This window comes from Dryobates pubescens, chromosome Z, assembly GCF_014839835.1.
Source record: "Dryobates pubescens isolate bDryPub1 chromosome Z, bDryPub1.pri, whole genome shotgun sequence".
Taxonomy (NCBI): domain Eukaryota; kingdom Metazoa; phylum Chordata; class Aves; order Piciformes; family Picidae; genus Dryobates; species Dryobates pubescens.
Window position 1 is genome coordinate 93,334,182 of NC_071657.1, and position 25,846 is coordinate 93,360,027.

The following is a 25,846-nucleotide window of genomic DNA, read 5'->3' on the forward strand; positions in this document are numbered from 1 at the left end:
TCCCTTCCCTTCCCTTCCCTTCCCTTCCCTTCCCTTCCCCTCCCTTCCCTTCCCTTCCCTTCCCTTCCCTTCCCTTCCCTTCCCTTCCCTTCCCTTCCCTTCCCTTCCCTTCCCTTCCCTTCCCTTCCCTTCCCTTCCCTTCCCAAACCTTCCCAAACCTTCCCAAACCTTCCCAAACCTTCCCTTCCCAAACCTTCCCAAACCTTCCCTTCCCAAACCTTCCCAAACCTTCCCAAACCTTCCCAAACCTTACCTTCCCAAACCTTACCTTCCCTTCCCAAACCTTCCCTTCCCAAACCTTCCCTTCCCTTCCCAAACCTTCCCTTCCCTTCCCTTCCCAAACCTTCCCTTCCCTTCCTTTCCCAAACCTTCCCTTCCCAAACCTTCCCTTCCCTTCCCTTCCCTTCCCTTCCCTTCCCTTCCCTTCCCTTCCCTTCCCTTCCCTTCCCTTCCCAAACCTTCCCAAACCTTCCCAAACCTTCCCAAACCTTCCCAAACCTTCCCAAACCTTCCCTTCCCTTCCTTTCCCAAACCTTCCCTTCCCTTCCCAAACCTTCCCTTCCCAAACCTTCCCTTCCCAAACCTTCCCAAACCTTCCCTTCCCTTCCCTTCCCTTCCCTTCCCTTCCCTTCCCTTCCCTTCCCTTCCCTTCCCTTCCCAAACCTTCCCAAACCTTCCCAAACCTTCCCAAACCTTCCCAAACCTTCCCTTCCCAAACCTTCCCTTCCCAAACCTTCCCAAACCTTCCCTTCCCAAACCTTCCCAAACCTTCCCAAACCTTCCCAAACCTTCCCTTCCCATCCCAAACCTTCCCAAACCTTCCCTTCCCAAACCTCCCCTTCCCACACCTCCCCTTCCCAAACCTTCCCACCTGATGGCAGTGCTGCTGTTCTCGCTTTTATTTTCTTTAACCAGACTGTCAGCTTGACTTGGCTTTCTTTCTTCACCCTCCCAGACATTCCTGATTGCCCTTACCAAGTGGAAATATTTAATGATTCTGTAAGTGTAACTGTCAGGTACTTCACAGGGCCATGAGACATGCCTGTATCAGCCTGAAAGTTAGTTTGTATACTCTAATCCTGAGAAATGATGGCTATCTCTGATAGAATGGGCATGCAAATTAGGGTATCCTCCACACTTTAGTCAATATTTAGGGTACTCTCTGTATACTCAATGGTTAACACTGATAGAAAAGCTATGGGGAGCTGAGATGCCATCATAAATCCTCTGGGAAATCTGTGAGTCAGTAAAGAAGTGTGAAGGTAAAATCTGGAATCTAAAGCATGACATAAGGAAAAAGATAAATATAACAGCCAGAAACAGTAAGATATATATGCTGTAGTATCATATTTTTTCAGCAGTGCTCTGCTGACTGGGAACCCAAGAGGACTGAGTTCTGTTTAATATCCATTCACTGTATCTGTGTGTTGTCCTGGCTGTTCAGTGTCAGAGTGCAAATCAAATGGTAGAAAACACGTGCAGTTTCAGCTTGCATCAGCCAGGGTCACATCCTCTGCCTCCCCGGCACACTGAACATGGTGTTTGTGAGGAAGATCTTCTGTGCATGTTCAGACTCAGAGAGAGCAATCACAGCTCCTGCTCTTGGCAGGTTTCCTGCCAGTCATTTCAGCAGACAGAGGATGGAGCTATGCTGGTGGACGTAGTGTACACAATATTCCAGAGAAGCTGGAATGAGAGTTAGATGAGATGCCTCACCCCTGTTAGCAGGCTGTTGGCTCATCAGAGAAAATAATTGTTTCTTGTTTTCTATTATCTGGCTTGAAAGGAATCAGTTTCTTTCATCAGATACACATCTGCGGGAATATGCTACTTATTCACTAGTGACCTTGCTCCAGATGTTCCTCTTCATAGGAAACCTATCAGCAGCTGCTTTTATCTACTGTCATCTGCCATGCTTGCAGTGTGTTGCAGTATGTAGTCAGACATAACAACTACAAAACAAATACAAGAGTCAACTCTGAGGAGTTTTAAGTCAAGTGCAGTGAATGAAAACAAACAGTAATTAGTAGAGGAAGGGGAACAGAATTATGTTGCTATATTAAGTATTTTTTGCTTACTAGGTAAATGTTTTAAGTATGCTTTCTATGGTACTTCTCTTTTTAAGACCTCTTTTTTTCCCCTTATTTGCTGCTCTCCACATATGAAAAGTGGCTTTGACTGAGATGTCTTTGTGGAAATACTAAACTAGTTTGAAGTTTCCAAGGAAGGAGGGAGGCAGTTGGAGACTGGACTGTGCCACATGGCTGTGGAATGGGAAGCTAGACTGGCATCATTGTAAGTCATCACAGAAAGACCTTGATAAACATGCAATCCTCAGTGCTACTTAGGAGAAATTGAGCAAAGAGGGCAAGGAGGACCCAGATAAAGGATTTGAAGAGGGAACAGAATGAACAAAGGCAATAAAAATTATCTTTATTGCATAGCTTTGTATGCCACGCTTTCATCCAAATGAACAGGCTTGGTTATTGTAATTGAAATGATATTTCAGGACAACCACTGGGAGCAGAGACTGTTTGGAGTAGGCAAAAAATACATGGCTTTGGCCAACTTAAACTGAACTTGTGTCTGGAAAGGTATCTGTAAAATTATGTTGGAAAAAAAAGAAAAGATGAGCAGAAGAAGAGAAACACAACAGGCACCAACACAAGGATGATTGCAGACAAGAAGAACAGGTCTAGGAAAATGGAGCAATGAGAAGGAACTGTCTACTGGCATGTTGAACAGAAATCACAGAGGAGGTTGCCATGAAAACAGGGTGGGAGAGAGGAGAATTTTAGTCTGCCGACAGATCCAGGAGGTACAGCAAGCACACGCCGCAAGACATTGTCCAGGAACACCTTGTCATCTGCTGATAAGCTGACCAGCATTGTTCTTGTGCATAGGTGATTTTTCTTCTGCCACTGCTTTCTCTAGCAGATAGATATTTGAAAAGTCATTGTAGTGTTACAGCCATCCATTGGTGATGCAGTCTGGTATCTTCGTTCACAGTGCCGTGTGCCACAGGTGTTACTGTTTCTTTCCTTTCTTTTTCATAATTCTGGTTCTTCTCTGCCTTCTACCATGAGGTTTTTTTCTGGGAATCTTGTGCTTATTCTTCTTCATCCATGTTTTGACTTTTCTAATTCGTGGACTCACACAGAACTTTTTCCCTTCTATGTAGAGGCTGCCAGAATAAAAATTGGTTGTCAGTTTCAAGGAAAAAATGTAACCCCCGGCTTTTTACAATGAGCATACTTATCATTCACCTATGAAGGTCATCAAGTTAGAATTGGTCAATCTTAAATTATATTTTATACTATAGCTATTTACTTTTGTCTAGTTTTAAATATGTAATTGTTAGGCTCTAACATTTACATTATTGTTTTTCTCTTCTGAAATCTGGGGAGCTTTACTTCTTCAGTGGGACTCAAAAGAAGCACAGGGCTAACCACTACCTTTCCATGGCAAATAAATAAGTGGAGCACTTCATTATTATTGTCATGATCATAATGCAAATGTCTGGAAATAAAAAATTTCCAAGATGTCTTTAAAATGTATCAATTTAAGCAAAATGGTGTCCTATTGTAACAGCTTTAAAAAACCCCACAAACTTATAGCTGATTTCATGAGTTTAGGCAAGGTTTGTAGAGGGTCAGTAGTTGTATAAAACAGAGAAGTCTTCAGGTGCATGAGTGATTCTTCAGTTCTGAAGATAAAGCAAGTGCCAGAGTGAGCACAGACTGACTATCAATCTTGTTACTGAAAAGGAAATTCAACTTTAGCAGTCAGAAGTTTAAATAGCACAAGGAAGGTCAGGTCTTAAATCACGCACAATCGTTTGGTTGGGGCTTATTTATTTATTCATTATTGACTTTTGTTAGCATTCTAAGATTCTACCTGCCTAAATGGCACCCAGTAGGTTTTAACTTGACAACACCCCTTCCATAGCAAAAGACACAAAACATTTCTTACATAACAGCTTCTAGGTGACATAGGCCATCTGCTTTCTGGATTTCAAACCTCTCCACTCTTCGGAGAATTCCTTTGGGAATTTCATCTGAAATTTTTGTGCAACAGTTAAAGGCCCCAGGAAACAAAGCTGAAAAGAGTAATAATGTTAGGAACAACGTAGATATATAGAGGACAAGTCATAGCCTGAATTCACAGGATCACACAGTCGTTGAGGTTGGAAGGGACCTCTGGAGGTCATCTGGTACACCCCTTCCCTGGCCAGTTGGAGCCATATGCCCAAGATCATGTCAGACACCTCTTCAATATCTCCAAGGACAGTGACTCCACAACATACCTTGGCAACCTACTTCAGTGTTTTGACCACCTTCCTGTTGTCCTAGGTTAAGACAGACTGCTTTCACAAGCTCCCCACCTTCCACACAAACAAGGGGGAAAGTAATACAAAAATAATCCAGGACTGACATAAAGGATTTTCTGAGATGATCGAATGTACAATGACCGTAGCCTGTTTGCAGAAAATGCACAGCAAAAAGCAGCAGCAGCAGCAGAAGAAGAAGCCAGAGATAAAACAGTTTCCCCAACCCAAGCACGAAGCAGCCTGCCCAGCAGAAAAGACCAGCACCTCAAACCCAGACACAAAAGCAGCAACCAGAACAGAAAACCTGTCTTGTTATAGTCTGAACTTCAAGCCCCATGATGCTTTGCTTTAGCCAGCACTTTCATTGCGAAGCTGGCATGAGGCAGCATGGTACTGAGTAGCATCAGCAGATTCAACTCAACCCATGACACCTGTTTTCAGATTGAATTTCACATGTTTTAATTTTGACAGGACAAAAGGCCTAGTGCCACTTGTCCTGTCTATGGGTACTACTGCAAAGAGCCTGGCTGCTGCTTCTTTCATTCCCATCAACAGATGGGATGGGAACGGATGGGAACAACGGTTACAACACCTTCATTAGGGTTCTCTTCTTCAATAGCCTTCTTTCCTCCAATCTAAACACTCCCAACTCTCTCAGCTTTTCCTCATATGCAAGATGTTCCAGTTCCTTCATTGTTTTTGTGGCACTTCACTGGACCCCCTCCAGTAAGTTCATATCTCTTGTATACAGGGGAGGTTGAAGCTGGACTCAGCACTCAAGATGTGCCCTCACTAGTGCCAAGTAGGGGGGAAGGATCGACTCCCTTGGCCCTGTGCTCACAGGAAAGGGAATGAATATGTGACTCACAAATAGCTGCTTGCCTGATGAAATGGCATTAGCTATGCTAACCACATTACCAGGAGCTGGAAGCATAAGGTACCAGTCACGGGGCCAAGGGAGTTGATCCTTCCTCTTGTGAGTCACATATTCATTCCCTTTCCTGTAAGCCAAAAAGACAAACAAAACAGATTTCTTCTTCCCTTCTATACTGGCCCCTACCATGTACTGTTGTCTGACATTATGGTTCCTCAGATGCAGCACTTTTATTTAATCATGTTGAACTTCCTGAGATTTCTCTCTGCCCATTTCTACAGCCTGTTGAGGCCTATCTGTCAGGTAGCAAAACCATGTGGTGCATCAGCCACTGATTGCTCACTTGTTTTATTATCTGCAGACTTGGTGAGGCCCTTAGTGAAGATGTTGAACATTATTGGGCCCGCGTTGACCCCCTGCAGTACACCACTGGTCACTTGCTTGCAATTGGACTTTGTGACACTGATCACAACACTCTGGATGTGGTTGTTCATCCAGTTTTCAGTAATCTAACCTGTATTGTCAGCTTATCTATGATGTTATGGGAGACAGTATCAAAGGCTTCACTGAAGCTGAGGTAATAGCATTCATTGCTCTCCTCTTGTGGTTTCAGCCCAGCTGCAGCCCCATGGAGCTACTACTGCCCACCACACCCCTCCCCTCAGTAGGATGGGAAGGAGGAATGTAGAGCAAATGCAGAACCCTGTGAGTTGAGATCAGGATAATTTAATAGAAAACACAATGAATGAACAACTAAAATAACAACAACAGGTTTTTTGAAAAGTAATATATAAAATGAGTAATGTAAGGTGCAGTACACTCACTGGATGCAACCACTGCTTTGCTAGCCAAAACCTGCTGACAGGCAACCAGTGCCACTGCCTGCACTGGCCCCCTTTATACAGCAGACATGAGGTTGTATGGGATGGAACGCACCTCACTGGCTGCCTCAGCTGCCTATCTTGGGTGTGCTGCTGCCTAGCTTCTTGTGAAGAAAATTAGGCCTGTCCTAGCTGAACCCAGGACATTATCCTCCCCATATTCTATACCACATATGTCTTGTCCAGCAGAGATATTCAACAGTTAGCATACGGGCTGTTCTCACCCAAAATTAGGCTGCCTTGTGGTACACAATGAACTTCTCCATCCTCCTGCATCACCCACCATGTGCACCCAAGTCCTTGAGCCAAAGCAATCCTTTGCTTTCACCTAAAGCAGGACTAGCCCAGACCATCTTCCCTAACATATTCTCCACATGCACTACAGGGACTTAATCTCCTTCTATGGTATGTGGGAGTTTTGGCTGAGCAGTCAGCTCAACTGGCAGATCCTCTGGCATTAACTATGCTTAATGTGTATCCCAGTTGGTACAGGTCCCAGCTCCCTTTGCTTTGTGTAGTTTTAAGCAGTCCATTGTAGCATTCAATCTTCCCATCAGGTGGTGCATTATAGGGGATGTGATACACCTACTGGATGAGGTGCTATTCAGACCAGGTATTATGAGGCAGTTTTAGAAATGGGTCTCATTGTCTGACTTGATTTCTGTGATGTTGTCACCATAAGACTTCCTTTTTAAGGCCCAGCATGGTGTTCCAGGCAGTGGCAAGGGGCATGGGGTAGGTTTTGAGCCATCCAGTGGTTGGTTCCACCATTGTCAGCACATGGCACTTGCCTTGGCAGCTTTGTGGGATTGTGATGTAGTCAATCTTCCAGGCCTCTCCATATTTATATTTCAACCACTGTCCCCATACCACAGAGGCTTTAACCTCTTGGCTTGCTTGATTGCAGTGCCCAGCCAGCAACATCTTGCAATAATTCAGCATCACATATGGGTTTACCTCTGCACTGTCAGTTCCTTTTCTTCCACTGCTATAACCATTCCCACAGGGCATTTGCCACTATCCATGAATCAGTATAGAAGTAGATCACTGGCCACCTTTCCTGCTCAGCAATATCTAAAGCCAGTTGGATGGCTTTCACTTTTGCAAACTGACTCGATTCACCTTTCCCTTCAGCAGGTTTGACAGTTTGTATAGGATTCCAAACAGCAGCCTTCCACCTTCAGGCTGTGGTAGTCTACTATTAGTCTTCATTCTCCATTAGACTTTTGCACTGGCCATATGAGCTGTTGAAGAGTAAGTGAGTTTTCTGATCACCCCTTGGTTCTCCAATCAAAAAGCAGCTTATGGATGAGAATCAGGGAATCTCAGTTGGTGCAATGTTGCCACTGTACACCATTGTGGTAGCAGTTGGCACCTGCTGTTCTTTAGCCTTCATCAACACCACCACAGAAGGGTCCTCTGAGAGACTGGGCAAAATGAACAACTCTCATTTCCCTCCGTCTCCACAAGCAGCTGTACCAAAATCCTATTGTTACTCTTTTGGGTCCTTGAAATACCCTCTTCTAAAGTAGTCTATGCCAAGGATGCATGAAGCCTCTGGGTCAGCTGCAATAGGATATTGTGCCTCTCATTCACTTCAGCTTCCCATACATGTAGCTGTTGGGATACCCCTGTGAACACAAAGATATAGATGCTTTCGACCCCTCTATAGCTCGATGGCATGAGGGTAATACTGGCATAGGTCAGTTCTTTGGTGTAGCTGCAGCACCTGCTGCTGGGGTTTTAGTAGCCACAGCAGCTGCCAGTCTGTCTTTAAGCCTAAGGACTTTCTCTTCCCCTTGAAGACATTGAATAGTGTTGAAAAGGACTTGGTAGGTGTTGGCAAATCCCCAGCACATCATGGTGTGTTGCTTGGGAATTGCCAGGCTAACAACATACTTTTCCCAAATATTTTGCTAGATTTTCAGAATTCTGCACTTGTTCAGAGGTGAAATTCCAAAACATTGGAAGTGCCTGCTGTCCAAGGCAGCTTGCCCATAATCTCCCACACACTGCACTCATAACTGTCCAGCCTCAGGGCAGATATCTGGGTGGTATTCCTACATAAAAATTGTGTAAGTAAAATTGTGTAAGTAAAACCTGGAACATGTTCAGGTGACACTGCAACAAGGGTATGCTGTCTTGGACAGCCCAAGGATATTCAGCATTCTCAAAAGCTAAGGTCTTTTCTCCTGTCTCATTCATAAAATGGCGGATCACAGGCTCTCAGGAGGTTAGGGGTTGGAAGGGACCTCTGGAGGTCATTGAGTCCAATCCCCTACAAGAGCAAGACCATTGATTCTAGCACAGGTCACACAGGAACACATGCAGATGGGTCTTGAAAGTCTGCAGAGAAGGAGACTCCACAATCTCTGGAGAGCCTGTTCCAGTGCTCCGTGACCTTCACAGTAAAGAAGTTCCTCCTCATGTTGAGATGGAACCTTCTGTTCTGTAGTTTATATCCATTGCCCCTTGTCCTGTCACAGGGCACCAGAGAGAAGGGATGAGATTACTAATAAATTAGAATGCTGCACCCAAATACCAGCTTAACACATCATGAGCTGACAGTATCTGATATGGCAGTATGATAGACATGATCCCTTTCCCTGAGATGATAGCCATCACCACATTACATTGCAATTGTGTACATCAAGCACATAAGGGCTTATATAATACCACCATGAAAACAAGAAGGTGTAAATAGTGTGTATAACAAAATTGTTTTAACAGGCTTTGGTGAGATTTTTCATTATCTCAACCCTTCAGGTCCATGTTTGGCACCAGAAAGAACCGCTGTGGTTTTAACCTAATCAAAGCCAAGCTCCAAAGGGGCTGCTCATGCAGCTGTCCCCTCCCACATAGGTAGAATGGGAAGAAGAATTTAGGAGCAAAATGCAAAACCTGCAAGTTCAGATAAAGAGTGTTTAACAGAACAATACAAAGAATGAAAGATCAGTGTGGAATAACAACAGTAAAAAAAACTAATGTATCAAACCGGTAATAAAAAATGCAACACACCTGTCCGCACCAGCCCCTCCCTTTCCCCTGCTGTATAGTGGGCATTATGTTTATGGTATAGAATAACTCCCTGGCTGGTTCAGCTGGATGGCTGGTTCACCTGGCTACTCCCAGATTCTTGTGAAGAAAATTAACCCTGTCCTAGACAAAGCCAGGATATCATCTCATTGTAGAAGTCTATCACATTGGTCAACCATTATTTCTCTTTCATAAATCCTGCCACTTTTCTTTGTTTTCTGGTTGACGGGACAGACATTTCTAGAGCTTGGAGGAGGTAACTCTTGAATATTAGCCAACTGTCCTTGACCCCTCTTCTCTCTGGGGTCATATTTCATGGGATTCTTCCAAGCAAGTGTCTGAATCACAGAATGCTAGGAGTTGGAAAGGACCTCCAGAGATCATTGAGTCCAACTGTTCTGCCAACACAGGAACACCTAAGGCAAAATGCACAAGAACCCATACAGGTGGGTTTCAAAAGTCTCCAGAGAAGGTGACTGTGCAACCAATCTGGGCAGCCTGTTCCAGTGCTCTGTCACCCTCAGCATAAAGAAGTGTCACCTTGTGTTGAGGTGGAACCACCTGTGTTCTAGCTTGTGCCCATTGTTCTTTGTCCTATCAGTGGGCACCACTGAAAAGAGACTATCACCTCCATCCTGACACCCACCCCTCAGACATTTATAGACATTGATAAGATGCCCTCTTAGCCTTCTCTTCTCAAGACTAAACAGCCCCAGGTCTCTCAGTCTTTCTTAATCTTCCTTCATAAGAGAGATGTTCAAGTCCTGCTATCAACTTTGTAGTTCTCTGTTGGAATCTTTCCGGCAGATTCCTGTCTCTCTTGAATTGGTGAGTCCAAAAGTGGACACAGTATTGCAGATGTGGTCCCCATAGGACAGTGTAGAGAGGAAGGAGAACCTCCCCAGATCTGCTGTACACACTTTTCTTAGTATAACCCAGGATGCCATTGGACCTCTAGGCCACAAGGCACATTGCTGTGCCATGGAGAACTTTCTGTCTACAAGGACTCCAAGGTCTTTCCCCATGGAGCTGCTTTCTAGCAGGACAGCAGGTCCTGGTGCCTAGTGTTATTCCTCCCCAGGTGCAGGACTCTTCACTTGTCTATGTTGATCTTCTTGAGGTTTGCCTTCACCCAGCTCTCCAGCCTGTCCTCATCGCATTGGATAGCAGCACAGCCTGATGGGGTGCCAGCCACCCCCTGCATTTTCATATCATCTGTGAACTTGCTGAGGGTGAACTCAATCCCCTCATCCAGGTCATTGATGAAGAAACTGGATCCAGTACTGGTCCCTGGGGAACACTACCGGATGCAGGCTTCCAGCTGGACTCAGTTACAATGGTTTACAACTCTCTGAACTCTGTTGTTGAGCCAGTTACTGATGCACCTCACTTCACCCACTTTTCTTGAGTTCACCTGTGAGGATGTTATGGGAGACAGTATGAAAAGCCTTGTTGAAGACCAGGTAGATGATATCCACTACTCTCCCTTCATCTCTGCATTTGATCTTGCCTTTATAGACAGCTATCAGATTAGTCAAGCTGTCAGATTAGTGCATCCTTGCTGGCTACCCTTGATAACTGAAGAATTTGTACATCTCCCCTCCTGTAATCCAGGGTTGTGACCTTGCTTTTTGTCCTGCTCTCTTCTCCTAGGATGCTGAACTGCACCATATTATGGACACTACAGCTGCCTCTGACTTTCATGTACTTGACCAGTTCTTCCCTGTTTGCAAGTATCTGGTCCAGCTCTGCTACTTTTACTGGGAAATGCCATCAGTGCACTCAAAAATCTTGTAGATTGTTTGAGCACTGTTGTATTGTCCTACCAGCAGATATCAGGATGGTTAAAGTCCCTCATGAAGACTAGGGTCTGTAAATGTGAGCCTTTTCCCAGCTGTTTGAAACAGGCTTCATCTACTTCCTGATCAGGAGGTCTATAGCAGGCACACACTACAATGTCATCCATGTTGGTCTGCCCACTAATCTTGACCCGTAAATCTCAGTTGGTTCATAATCCATACCCAGGCAGAGCTCCATGCTGTCCTGACCTTTTCTTGCATAAAGGACAAGTCTCTCTCCTCTCCTTCCAGCCTGTTCTACCTAAAAGCCCATGTTCCTCCACTACAGCACACCAGTCACATGAGCCATCCCACCATATCTCTGTGACCACAGTAACCTCCCAGCCCTGTACCTGCAGACAGATTTCTTACTCCTCTTGTTTGCTCCCCATGCTGGACACACTAGTTGAAGGGCATTTCAGAGTGGTGTCAACAAGTAGTTAGCTTTACAGCTTATGTGAGGTGAAGGGTGAGGTGTCATCCTCTCAGCTTCTCCCACTAGACAGATGGGTGTTTTGTAGTTTAATAAACAGTTTCCTTGTGTGCACATTTGTAAAGACTTGTCACAGTAAAATAAAAATAAAAGGCTGAAGTGTTTTATTTGTGAAAGAATATTACCAACATTGACAGAGGAAGTGTGAGGAGTATCATTTAAAAGTTCTGCCTTGTGAGATTGAATGAGGCCCATTATTTTTTGTCTTTGAAATTATTAATGCTGTTGCTGGGGGTTGTGTTTTCTTCTACCCCAAGGGCTCCATGACTGAATGTGTCTCCACTAGGGAATGATCTCCTGCATATTTTCTCCTACTTGCAAATACCATCTTGAAAATCAAGTCACTGAAGCTTAAAAAGTAGTTCATAATCAAAGACTTTTTTTTTTTTTTTTTGTGATGACAAACATTTTTGTGTTGTTTTGGTTTTTTTTTCCCCCTGCTGTAGTACAGAAATAGATCTTCTAAAAAGGATTCCCTCCATCAGCTCAAGAGCAAGCAAAGCTATATAGCTCAGATATATCCAACTCAGGGATTTATTTGGGATATGAGGGTCTCGGGATCAAACACATGCCCTGAAGTGAGCAGAGCAATCACCCTTGTGTCCCAGCCCATGAACTAATCTTTGAGAAGCAGGGATAAAATCTTCTTCCCATTTGTTGTTTGTTTTTCTTTTCCCAAGCCAGTAAATCATGCTGCTCTTTAAGTAATGATTTATCCTTGGAATGCAAGCCATACAGCAAGACAAAAAGAAGCAGAAGAATTAATTCCATTTCCTGTGAACAGGAGATGAGAAGCCTGTTAAAAGATTTTCCTGTAAGCAAAACCAAAGCGTGCTCTGTTCCTTGCGGGAGTGCTCGCTGGGTGCTGGAGTAATAGACTCTGGCAAAGATGCAACAGTGAGCTCGAATATCTAGCAGTGCAGCAGGAGTTGCTGAAGACCGGACATAGAATCCACTGTGGTTTTCAGGGGGTTTTCATACCCCTGGGGTTGATGACAGAGCCCTGGGATTTCATTGGTGGGAGGGTGAAGGAAGAAAGCAGCTGGCCTAGCAGTTGCCTCCTCTGCAACCCTGAGAGACAGACTATAAATAATCATATGGTGCAGAAGGATTAATTAAGTATTGAATGTCCCCTGTTGGTCTTTGCTTTTCTCTCTTCAACAGCATACTGCTTTTGAAGCCATTTAATTGATGTTTGCAAATAGGAATTGAGCTCATTGAGCATCACAAGGTTGTTTTGTTGTTTTGGGGTTTTTTTTCTGAGGGATCAAGACAGCATTGGTGACACTAAAGTATGAACTCATTGCCACCAGCCAGCTTCTGGCAGAAAGGTTATGTGGGATGAAGAAAAATCAGGATAGGGTGAACTATTATCTCTTGCCCTCATCCCATTTTACACACTCAGAAACATCATATGCACTGATCCTCAGGTCTGAACCATTTGTATTACACTTTATAGTGCATTATAGTGCACTATACAGCACCATGTTCATCATTTGTACACTTCATAACTGGAAATTAAGAAGATAATGCTGATGTACTTTTATAGTTTTATGAGGAAAAATATACACAAACTCATATAAGGAAAATTAAGCAAAATTCTTGATGCATGCAGATGGCCTTGTGAGTATCTCACGGGCCACTCATGACAGACTCATTCCCTTTTGCAAGCAACTCAGCCAACAGGGATTGCAGCTTTTGGAAACTTGTTTATAATTGCACATTTATGTACCACCTATGCAACTAGAGTAGCAGTGAACTGAAATTGTGCCGTGGGAGGCTTAGACTGGATATTAAGGAAAATTTCTTAATGGAAGGAGTGGTGAGACATTGGAACACACTGCCCAGAGAGGTGGTGGAGTCACTGTCCCTGGAGGTGTTCAAAAAATGTGCAGACATGGCACTTTGGGACATGGTTTGAAGGGCGTTAATAGTCTTAGGTTGAAAGTTGGACTTGTTCTTAAAGGTCTCTTCCAACAAAACAAAAAAATATCTGTGATTCTATGGAAGGGTTTTATTTAACGGTTTTGGGTGGTATCTCAATCCTTCAGTGTTACACAAAGGTCCACTGGAGCAAGTTAAGCACCCTTACAGAGGGAGAAAAAGATGTTACTTAGAAAACTATCTCCACTTACTCCATGTTTTTCTTCAAGGATGCCTAAAAGGCACCTAAAAACCCTTTTCACATTCAAGTGGCTTGTGGATTACAGAAGTGGATAGATAAGAAAGCTTCTTCTGAGAATAAGTTGCTCAGCACATTGAGGAAAAAACCCCCTCCAACCAACCCACCAACCAAAAAACCAAACACCTCTTGATGTTTCTCTCTAAAAAAACCCAAAGAAGTCCATGACATTCTGAATTATTTTGAAACAGTGTCTGTTGTTCAACAAATACAGCAAGAGAACCTAATTTAAGTTTCCCAGTGGTTTGTTTCCTTGGAAGCCTGCCAAATCTTGGTGGCATAGTAGTCAATCACTTTCTCAAGGATGAGAGGATCAAAAGCAGTTGGCAACTATAAATTACTGTTTTCACCTGCATTCACCTAGACCTGTTAGAAAATCTTCTAATGAAATGTTCCTAGATGGAAAAGACACCCAAAGTCTGTGAAACTCCTCAGTGAGTTTACATCGATCTCAGTGGAGTGCTAAAGGATGAAGCCCAGTGAAAAAAACAGCTCTGGTGGGACAAGACCTCCATGAGTACTGTTCATTGTATCTGTCTTTACACTCTAGTTGATCAATATTGAATCTATTTTACTGCCAAAAGTTTCTTTTTCTATCTCCCATATGCTACCTGGGCAAAATTCTGTCCATAGAAATCTTTCTCATCCCTTCTTTGCTTTTTCTCATCATCATTCTCATACTTGAGAGCCACACGTTCAATAGCTGAGGAAGGCTGATTCATCTAGGGTTTGGGCAAGAAATACTGAAAAGCAACCATTGCTGCTTGCTCAGTTTCTGGCATGACAAAGAACATTTCCCTCCTTCTTCACTTTCAAACTGATACTTTTAGATTTGCCTACTCATTTAACAAAACTGTAATGCCTGGTGGGAATAGCCAGCTCTACTGCTCTCTGGCTGCAGTTTTCAGCCAGGTAGGACTGGGTCCATATGAGTAAGGCACACCACTGCAAAGGAGAAACATGGCAGAGAAAATTTAACACAGCAGGACAGGTCTTTGGCTCGTGCAGGGGGCCAGGTGGAAAAAAAAAAGGAGATGTAGCCACAAGAAATAAATGGTGATTGATGGAGCCACTGTGTTCCTTACCTCTGTGCTTGCTCTTACCTATGCTTGTTTCATTTTGGCCTATTCTGGCTCAACATGACAGGAAAAGTTGGGCTTCAGGTAAGAACCAGGTAAGTGCCAGGTAAGGCACTTTCAGCCCCTGTCTCCATTTCTCTGTGTTCCAGACCCAAACCAGCTGCCTTAGGCTGGCCTTGTGCAGCACATCCTGACAGGTTTCACTCCAGCAGTTAAGAGTTTTGACCAGGCCTTTGGTGGATTCTCCTGAAACCTGCTGGCAGCCCAGAGGAGCCTGTCCACGCTGCTGGCAGAGCACTTAGTTGACCTTCATGGACTGGATGTGACCCATGGACTGCTGTAGTCATTCTTCTATGTAACACAAACCCAGAAAGACAGTTCTTGTACCTCACAAACTGAGGCAGCCCAGCAAAGATGCAGGTACTTATCAAGCAGAATGGGTCCCCCCAACATACTGTGGTCTGAGGAACAGCTTCTCTTGCACTGTGAGGCCCTTTGTGTATGTATGCTGAAATGCAAGACCTGCTGCTAATGTGCCTCAAGTTCTTCATGAGTTGATGGCTTTGCAATTACTGCATAACTTTGGCACATCTGAGGCTATTAACAGCAGGCAGGAATTATTTTGTGGTTACAAAGTAGGCTTTGTATGTCTAGGGGAAAAAAATCTTATTGATTGATATGATTAATTTCTTGCTTAGTCATAACATGAGATGTAGTGAAGCACTTTGCTCTCAATACATCTGTTTACAAAGATGAGTTCCAGACCTTAATATGGTATTGCTGGTTTATGAGCATAAATTCCAGGCTCTGTCCTTGGAAAGAAATTTATGATCACATCACCTACACTTGGTATTAACTACCCTAAGGCAGCACATTTAGTCTTCATTTGCTGAGGAGGCTGCCTGAAAATGTTCCTGTCATCTAAAACAAACCTGAGGCTATCTTAAAAGTTCAGTACCTCAAAGCCACTCTTTCTGGCTTAGCCTAGAGCAAGTCAGTAACTATTTTGTTATGCAGAAGGTTCTGATCCTAGCTGGCAGGTGAATAATACAGGCTGCCTGACAAAAGGCTGAAGGAAGAAGCTTTGTGAAGATAAGGCTGCTCTTTTTTTTTTGTTGAAACTCATGAAGCAGGGCTCAAATAATATAAACACCCAAATTCAAAGCAGCTTTCAAGGGCGAGGGTGCCCGAACAACAACCTTTGCCTAAAGAATGGTAATTTTAATATTAAAGTTGACAGCCTTCTATATGTTAATAAGTACACATGACCAGTAGGTTGAGAGAGGTTCTCTTCCCCCTCTCCTCTGCCCTGGTGAGGCCATATCCGGAATGTTGTGTCCAGTTCTGGGCCCCTCAGTTCAAGAAAGACAGTCAGCTACTTGAAAGAGTCCAGCACAGTATCACAGTATCACAGTATCACAGTATAACTAAGGTTGGAAGAGACCCCAAGGATCATCAAGTCCAACCTATCTCGACAGGCCTCACGACTAGACCATGGCACCAAGTGCCACGTCCAATCTCCCCTTGAACACCTCCAGGGATGGCGACTCCACCACCTCCCTGGGCAGCCCATTACAATGATGAACGACTCGCTCAGTGAAGAACTTTCTCCTCACTTCGAGTCTAAACCTCCCCTGGCACAGCTTGAGACTGTGTCCCCTTGTTCTGGTACTGGTTGCCTGGGAGAAGAGACCAACCCCCTCCTGTCTACAACCACCCTTCAGGTAGTTGTAGAGGACAATAAGGTCACCCCTGATCCTTCTCTTCTCCAGGCTAAACAATCCCAGCTCCCTCAGCCTCTCCTCATAGGGCTTGTGCTCAAGGCCTCTCACCAGCCTTGTTGCCCTTCTCTGGACACGTTCAAGTGTCTCAATGTCCTTCTTAAACTGAGGGGCCCAGAACTGGACACAGTACATGAGCACAGCACAGAGCCATGAGGATGATTAAGGGAGTGGAACATCTTCTGTATGAGGAGAGACTGAGGGAGCTGGGGCTCTTTAGCTTAGAGAAGAGGAAACTGAGAGGTGACCTCATCAATGGTTATAAGTATGTAAAGGGTGAGTGCCAAGAGGATGGAGACAGGCTTTTCTTGGTGGTGCCCAATGACAGGACAAGGGGCAATGGGTGGAAGTTGAAGCATAGGAAGTTTCATGTAAATATTTTTTCACTGTGAGGGTGACAGAGCACTGGAACAGGATGCCTAGGGGGTTTGTGGAGTCTGCCTCTCTGGAGATATTCAAAACTCGCCTGGATGTGTTCCTGCGTAATCTGGCATGGGGGTTGGACTGAATGGTCTTTTGAGCTCCCTTCCAGCCCCTGAAATTCTGTGATTCTGTGATACTATTCAACATTCCTCCCACATCCTGACAAGTGTCACCTAGAAGGGAGGGACAACCTGGGCTGGGGTATAAAACCTGTAAGAGGGATTTTTTTGACATGCTACCTCTGGTACTGGGGAGGACTCGTTCCACTGACACTGGCACCAGGGTCAGTTGTGGGTGGCACAGTGTGGGCCAGCACAAGCACGCACACCAGCGGCAGCAGAAGCTGAGACCAGGGGAGAAGACAGAAATGAGGACAGTACTCCTTTTCTACTCAAGATGGGGAAACTTTTCTGAACTTTTTCTGCATTATTGTTAGATCCATTGTGAAGGTTTGCACCTCCAACGCTGCTGAATGTTACCCAAGATGACCCTGAGATCATTTTGCAGTCAGTGAATTTATCACCACCAATCTGTCGTACTTGCCACTTTAGAACAATTAAACCATTTGATTGCTTTAAGTTCTGACTTATGACAGAGCAAGTCCTTATCAAGGCACCAAAACGTGGAGTCAGAGGTTAATTTTGCCAAACAGTTCCAGCAAGAGTGCTGGGCTCTGAGACAGGTGAGCATCAGGGTCTTCTGTTGAAATGTGACACCAACCCCTGCCATACTCTGTAATGCAATGCTCTTCACTTCGCTGCAGGTCACAGATGTGACACTGTAAACCCCTGGCACTGAGATGGGTGACGGAAGACTACTCAGGCTTTTTTTTAAAGTAAAATCAAAAACCTTCTTTTTAATTATATTATTAAAAAAAAAAATAATAATCTTGATCTCATTTTCTGGCACTGGCTGGCAAGGCCATGTTGCTGCCTGTTGGAGGGGTGGCCACCAGATGGCTTTCCTGGCCTCTCCCCACAGTTACCAATTCACAGACACAAGCAAAGAAAACTGTCAGAAGTTTGCATGCACCAGACCACTTATTTTTGTATTTGTACTGTCACCCTGAAATCAGTGGATGCAGCCTGAGAAGTGTAATTCTAGTTAGCGTTTACCTTAAATCTGTTTTGTATCAGGGTGTGTGCCTGTAACCCATATAAGCCACATTCTGTTCTGCAAAGTTTTATTGTGGATTCTGCCATTTGAATATTGCTATTAGGTATGGAGCATGTTTGCATGAGGAATATTAGCTGATAGAAGTATCTTCTCTGTGCCAGATGGTTAAATACAAAAAATAAATTCTAAGAGAACCTTTACTTTGACCTGAGCATGTATGTGCCAGCTGTATTGTGCAAGACCCTGCTATCTGGCCAGATTACAAATCCAATAGAATAGCACTTGCAGAGCATTCCCACACCAGCAGGTGCAGGGGCCATTTTAGCAGGATAAAATAGTAAGGCAGGTTTTGTTCATGTGTTGCATAAATCATCAAGGAACTCCACAATTCCTGCTCCTACTGAAACCAGCAGAGCTTGAGAACAGCTGAAGCAGTCTAGAATCTGAGTTACCTTCTCTGTGAACACATCTTGTTTTACAGTAGAAAATTACAAAGAAAAGCTGAGAATTCAAGCACAACACTGGCTAGTGGGTTTTGATTTTATTTGGGTTTAATTTTTATGAAACTGCAACACGAAAAAAAGAACGAGGGGTATTTGATTTCCTGAGTCCTTGAGATGGGCTGCACTGAATGCAGGGCAGAGCTGCATGTAAACCCATTTTTCTGGGGAGAGAAATCAGTTACATGGAGTTTGTTATAAAAAAAGATTTTTTTAATCTTTTACATCTGGTGCAATTTAATTAAAAAAAAAAAAAAGAAGAAGAAGAAGAAGAAGAAGACCATATGATTTTCTAAACACAGTCCCTTTTTGGGAAGATTGGAAATGAGGAAATTGCAGCTGAGCTAGGATGTTCTCTTTAAACAAGCAGTGAAATTTTATTATGTGTACCCTCATAAAATCACTGCTTTCATGGTCTTATGCCCTCAAGCAGTTTAAATCTCTTAGCTACAATGCCCTTGATAATGCCTGCCCACCTTGCTTTTCATTGCATTATACCATTTTACAGAATCATAAAGTTCCACAGCTTCTGTGGAAATACTGAGGAAATGCTCAGGTGAAGCCCTGACTCCACGGAAACAAATGCCAGTTGTTCTGCGCAGTTAAGACAGACAGGTTTCACTTTTTACATGTTCAGCGTGGACTTTCAGGCTATCATCTGAGCCCATATAGAGCTGAGAAGACTTAACCAGACACAATGCCAGGTAGAGAGTCTTCAGGTCTTTTTTTCTCTTGAGAGATGAAAGTATAGAGATAGGTAAGGTACAATTTTACTTACTCTCAGATGTCTGACTAACCGCAACTGTTAGAATAGCCAAAAGTGTGACCAAGTTCATATCCATTCCTCCTAGGAGCTGCAGGAGCACAGCCACAGAGCCAGTGGTGAGCCTGAGGAACTAACACCTGACCTTACCTCCTAGCTGCTGAGGATGAACATGACTCAAAGCCCCACCCTAAGCAGCAGCTCTGCGTCGGCTCTGTGTGGCACTATGGACTTCAGCGGAATTCCTCTTCTCACCTGTAGACTTGTGGTTAAACGTTTTTCCAGATAGGAAAATAAGCTGGTTTTCATATTGGACCCCAAGACCATACTGCCTTATGGCTGGATCCCCCCAGCCCTTCACACTGATGAGTATCTTCAAAAACAGACATTTTGAGAGTAGAAGTATTTCTGAAACAAATACCTGCAGGATTAAGGTAGAAGCTTTCAAGGAGGTGATACCTAATAGCAGTGAAAGCTAAACATGCAACACCATGGGCCAAACCTGCTGCAATATAAACAGCCACAACCTCAAGAAGACCTAACTTTGCATCTGAACTACTGTGAAGACTCTGAGCAATGGCCACATTATTTAGCAGTCCTACTCCCTTACTTCCTTTCACCCACTGGTCATGTTCATGAAAGAGGCTCTGCAGTGTTTTTGGCCAAAGACAGCTGGAGAGAAACTGAAGCTGATGTTATCTCCCTCCGCTGTTTTCCTAATTCTTCTTTCCATAGCCCATTTTGGTAGTTTCCTGTGTGTGCTGGGGTGGGGGATGGGGGAAGGCTTGTGAGCGCCCTGCTTCCCCCAGGGAACAAAAGAAGCCTGATCCAGGTGGAGGTGGTTTCCCCCTCCCAGGAGGAAGGGTCCCCCCGGGTCTGAGTTGGTCTGTTTCTCTCACCCTTCTCGTCCAGCAAGACTATAAAGGGGAGGGCGTGGCATCCATTCTCTCCCTCTTTGCTCCTGCCTTGCCTGTTTGTAAGGACCCACTGCTGCTGCCAGCCTCCTGGCTCTGCCACGTGGTCGGGCCTGATCTCCCTGCTGCATCCACGCTTCTCTGAAGGAGACACGTACATCGAGGGAGACACAAAGCCATCCAGATTTGGTTTTGTATATTTTCCTATTCATCTTTACTCTTTACCCTTGTAAACCCTCCCTGTTATTGCTATATATCTATTTTGTTAAAATATTTACTTCTACTTCCAAACTGACTCCAGGTTTGTTTGGGTTTTTTTCTTCTTCTTTTTTTTGTTTTTTTTCGGTAGATCAAACTCCAGCTAAGGCTTGAACCACCACACTGTGATATCGAAGTGATACTCAAAACTGAACAACCATGTCGCTTTCAGTGGGGAAACAGAGAAAAAAAGGAGTTTTGTTTAGAAGCTGGTAATTCCTATGGCACTTGCTTGAGTGCATTGTAGAAGCTTTTCTGATTCATGAAGGTGATGGGGAAAATAACTCCTCAGCTTTGCTGCTAAAATTGACATACATCGCTAGTTCAAATCTTCTAAACCCCCAAAAGACTCTGCAGTCTCTGACTGAATTGAACTCTATGGCTGTATGCCATATTTTGCCCTAATCCACCACTGCCATTGCAGTGCAGGCTGTCTGCCTTGACCTTTTCCAGGACTCAGCTAGAAAAAGAAGTCTCAGAAGTCCCTGAGACTTATGAGTGTTCTGCTAAGCTCATCTTCTTATCATCTTTGCTCATTACAGGTGTTCTTACCATTCTTAAATTTCCAGAACATGATAGAAAATAAATGTTGACCTCAGGGACTTTAATCTGCACTTACACTGTCCCAACACCAGTTTTGCAACTCCATCTAATAAAAATGTGATATGGTGCAATTAAACTTCCTTGCTCTGCTTTACTCCATAGCTTTCAGTTTCTGCTTAACACTGTTATCTACCAGGATAAGAAAACAAGGCAAATGCCCATTTCAAATGAAAGGCTAGTGTTAAGAGGAGAAAGAGTAGCAGATAATGATGTGTGCTGTTTAAAGTGTGATTTCTGGGAAGTCATTTACGTTGAAATCAACAAACCAATTCATTGTTGCCGTTTGATTACAGTGAAAACAAAATAAATACAGGGAGATGTGTGTTACCGGAGTAACATATAAAAGAAACAGTTTCCAGGCAGTAAGAGTTTTGTATTCCGGTGTCTGCTTGACCCTGCAAAATGGTGTGCAGATAATTAACTAGTTTGTTCTGACAAATACTGTGCATGAGATCTCCAGATAAGAGTTTTAAGGGCCCAAGACAGATTACAGAAGACTCACCACGGTGTGAGTATGGAGTGTGGTGAGCTGTAGCTGTGATGGGCATGGGAAAAGAACCAAAGCACTATATATTTTAAGACTAGTTCCTGTAGTTGAAAATCCAAAGTGTTCCCCAGGTGATTGCTCAGACAGACACACATGCTGTGTTCTCAGAAATGCAGAGTAAATGCAGAGCAAATACAGATGGATGCAGATACTCATTTCTCTTCTGCTGGGCACAAACTACAGCATACTGAACCTTTTCATCATATGTTCCTCCGGGTTTGTGCTGTTACTTCTAGGTCCAATATAAAGTACATATCTATGTACTTCTGTAGGACAGTGCAGCAAGCAAACTATGATTATGTCAGACCCGGAACACGCTTTTGACCTTATGGAGGTTATATTGTGTGTCAACAATTTAAAGTGCTAAACTTAATAGAACAGGACAAAATGTAAATCAAGGAAATAACTTTGTTTTATGAAACCAATAAATTTAAAGAAAGGGAACAATAGCAAATATTGTGCTATGGCTCCACATGAATGTTCAGGCAGTCATCCAGCTTGCAAAGGAAGAACAAGTCAGCCAGAAATCCTTTTCCAAGAACTGCACTGACATAGTTGACAGTGGAACTAGTTATGAGTAGAGCTAAAGGAAAGTGAAGAGTTTTATTGACACAGTGGCTTGGATTGCATTCAAAGCTCAAATTAAAGTGCAAACCTGCAGGCAGAAAGTGTTGCAAATGAGGAGGTAGTCATTCTTCTGTCCTGGGCAACAAAGCAAATCCTTGTTTTAGTCCTTTATGAAGTTCTGCCTTTTACTTGTGAGTGGAGGACTGCTGGATGGGGTAAACCCTACAGTTCTCTTAGTCTGAGCCCTTAATTTTTGAGCAGATGTTAATGAGTCTAACTTCTCCATTAATACATATTGTAATATAATACCTTCAGTATTCAAGCAGAGACAGGCATGCACTGACTCCACGTGCACACACACACATACTACTGAAGAGCCAGGCATTTTAACCAGACATGTCTTTAATGAATTTTAACTCTTACTGTGACAGTAGCTGTCATCACCAATGGAAAGAGCACAGAGAAAACCCTTACCACCAGCACACAGCAAAAGTGATTGTTCCCCATAGGGCAGCATTTTGGAGGCCAAGACATGGGGAAGTGAAGATGCTGTGGGACAAGAGCTAACAGAGGTGAGGAGATGACTGGCATTTGAAAGAGAAGTGAAAAATGCCTCTGAAGTGAGAACCACAGGAAAAATTGAGACTGATAAGCTGCTGTTACTCCATTCCTTTGTGAAGGCAACAAATTTACTGCAGGGAATATGGGCATGAAAATGCTGTGGGCTGAAGTATTCAGAAATATTGAAGAAGCAAAGAGAATCATTTGATAGAAGGCTGTGCTAGAATCATGTTGTAGATGTCGAACTCTTCTGGGAAGTCACCCACCAAGCAGGGTCTCAGGATTTACCTCAAGAACTTTCTTTATGACTGCCAAGGAGTACACCACTGCTGGTAAAAGAGAAAGCATGGTCCCATCTTCCAATGCTTCCCATTTTTCTGATAGCCCATTATTTAAGATACTGAATTATAACCCTTTCTGTATTTCCAATACGACATTTAAAAATTGACATACTGCTATGCAGCTTTAGAAAAGGGACCTAATTCATTGAGGAAGTGAGCAAAAGGAGAAACTGAAGACCCTTAATTTCTCAAATCTCCATTTTAAAATACTCATAATTGAGAGGAGGGTCACAACAGGTGTGCTGAGAGGATCTGCAGGTGCTGAAACAGCAGATGTTTTCCATAGCTGCATGGCTCAGAGGAAAACATGATGCTGAGATATAGAAGCATGAAATAAGTACATTGGGGTTTTTATTCCTCAAAGGAACAAAGACCAGTGGCTCTGCATGCTTCCCCATTACTAAAACAAAGAATAAAAAATTATTCTTGACTTTGTAGCTCAGCCATTCTCACAAATCAAGTGAAAAATGATTTGGGCACAAACTTTGCATCGACTGGCCACACAGCCTCTTCCTAACCCTGCTTCCCAACAGAATTCTCATGATAAAGCTGAGTGCCACCTATCAGGTTTTGAATGATGTTTTTATGTTCTGGGCCTTAACTGACTTTTTGAATTGCAAAGTGAGCCTGTTATTTTAATTCCAAAAGGCAAAAAATAGAATGCAGGATGGGCAGAAAGCCTATTCACAAACATGCCATCAGTGAAAGTTTGTGCAATATCTGAATACACAGATCATTGATGTGGTTCAGCATGATGCCTTGTTTCTAACGTGCTTCTGCTGTGTCCTAAAAGTCTTGAAGGTGGCTTTCAGGACAGCATTCATTTTAAGCATCTCTTCTGATCCCCCAGTATTGTATATATAAGGGGATAAGAGAAAGTGACAAATATTCAATGGAAACTTGTTAAACCAAATTAAAAACAAACAAACAAACGTGCTCAATGGAAACTTGTTAAATCAAATTTTTTGATGCTGCTTTCTACCAGCACAGATGAATACATAAGTGCTCTGGTCATATACTTTACCTGAAAACATGTTTACTGTCACAAAAGCATTACGCAGGGACAAGTACAAACATAACCACTGTACGAGGTTATACTAACACAAGGCTGTGCGGGGCACATGTGGCACATTACATCAGTGCACGAGGATCAACAGCCTTGCACCAGCAGCACAGGGAACAAATGTGACTCTCCTCCTCTCCTGAGCCAAATTCATTGACTGTAACAACGGCTTGTGAAGTCATTATTAGCCCTGAACTATGATCTCTTGCAGCCCTTGTTTATACCAGGAAATTAAATTTTGTTGTATAAACCATCAGGTCTAGATGTTATATTTTTGTTTGTTAGCTGAGATTTTTATACAACTTCTCATAAGCTAACATCTGCTTGGGAACAAGTAGTCCCCTCATAGCTCAGAAGATATGGTGTACTCTTTAGACTCAAATATTATCCTTTTGCATTCACAAAGCTGAATTCACACTTTTTTTTTTCCACTTCCGGCCCCCCCCTTTTCCCAGCACAGGTATAGAAGGTGGGGAACAGGAAAATGTGCTTCATGACTTCTTTTATGCTTCTCATAGCCAGAGCTAATAAAAAGGGTGGTTCTAACTAAGGATCTTTCATTTCTGAATGGGCACGTGGCTCACTGACAACAGAACAAGGCTGGTGTGTTTTCACCCCAGGTCCTTGCATGAATTTCCTGTGAATGTCCACCCTGTTTCAGGAGCTGCAGGTAGCTTGGCAGAAGTGGGGAACTCATCATGAAAGGAGCGTTCATCCAAAAGAGCTTTTTCCTCATGCTTGATTTGTTTAGTTGGGGTTTTGTTGTCGTTGTTGTTTGTTGGGGTTTTTTCCCAGAAGGCACAAAATAACTTCAGCATAGAACTTCACCATGTGCTATGATGATACATGGTAAGTAGGTCTATAGCTGGGTTATCTTCTACTGCCTCACTTGGAGGAAATCCCTGCTTTTGGAAAAGGCCATACTTTACCAACTATGGGAGACATACATAGTGAACTTCTGAGCAGTAAAATCATGCATGAGTTGGAGAGAGATTCTCCCTGTCCTCACCCATGGCGTCACTGTCTGTGGAAAATTTACTTTCAAAGAGAATTAAGAAGCAAATAAAAATGTGTGGGACTCCTCTTGGTAAGTCTCTTTTTGGAATACCAGGTGCAGGAATTTCACAAGTCCAAGGAGTATAGGGAATGCCCACATTTTGGAAAAAGATGTACTAATCTGCATGCATTAGTTTTAATTTACATTTAGAAAATCTGCTTCTTGAAGCTAAAAAAGATTATAATCACTTCCTCTGTGCTTGCATTTTTATAGTTAAAATGTTATCTACGTAACATAGATCATTGATATGGTAATACTACTCAGGAAGGGGCTGCCTTTCTGTTACACAACAGTGAACTGAATCCCTCCTGCACTACCCAGAGCAAATAAATTATTAATATGAATGCTACTAATATGCCTGCTTCAGCAGTTCCCATTCATTTAATACTGGGAAGGGTTTGGGTTGGTTTCTTTTCAATTCCACTTGTGACCACCAGATATTCCTCCTTTGCAGTAAAGGTGACACTATGAAACTTGGGACAGTGAACCAAGCTCATCTCTCAGCTAACAGATTGAGGCTGTGCAGATGTGGAAGTGTACAATCCAGGAAAACACAAAGGAACAAATTATCACTCTAATCTCTTGTAGATTATGTTAACCACTTGAGGTTAGGCAAGCAAACATTGTTTTTTGTTTCAT

At 43.3% G+C, this 25,846-nt stretch overlaps 1 protein-coding gene across 1 annotated transcript; it reads right to left on the reverse strand.

The window, feature by feature from the left end:
* Positions 1-3,019: 3,019 nt before the first annotated feature.
* On the reverse strand, positions 3,020-19,389 carry CCL28 (C-C motif chemokine ligand 28). Its single transcript, XM_054177945.1, has 3 exons — positions 19,312-19,389; positions 3,973-4,099; positions 3,020-3,184 (listed from the first exon to the last, which is right to left on the reverse strand). Exons 1-3 carry the CDS (start codon positions 19,373-19,375, stop codon positions 3,028-3,030), a joined length of 348 nt encoding a protein of 115 aa, XP_054033920.1. The 5' UTR covers positions 19,376-19,389; the 3' UTR covers positions 3,020-3,027.
* Positions 19,390-25,846: the final 6,457 nt, after the last annotated feature.

Coding starts and splice junctions, on each gene's coding strand:
- CCL28 (XM_054177945.1), bottom strand. CDS start 19,375: ATGGATATGAACTTGGTCACACTTTTGGCTATTCTAACAGTTGCGGTT. Junction 4,100..19,311: donor GGTTAGTCAGACATCTGAGA/GTAAGTAAAATT, acceptor TACTCTTTTCAG/CTTTGTTTCCTGGGGCCTTT. Junction 3,185..3,972: donor TGTCACCTAGAAGCTGTTAT/GTAAGAAATGTT, acceptor TTATTCTGGCAG/CCTCTACATAGAAGGGAAAA.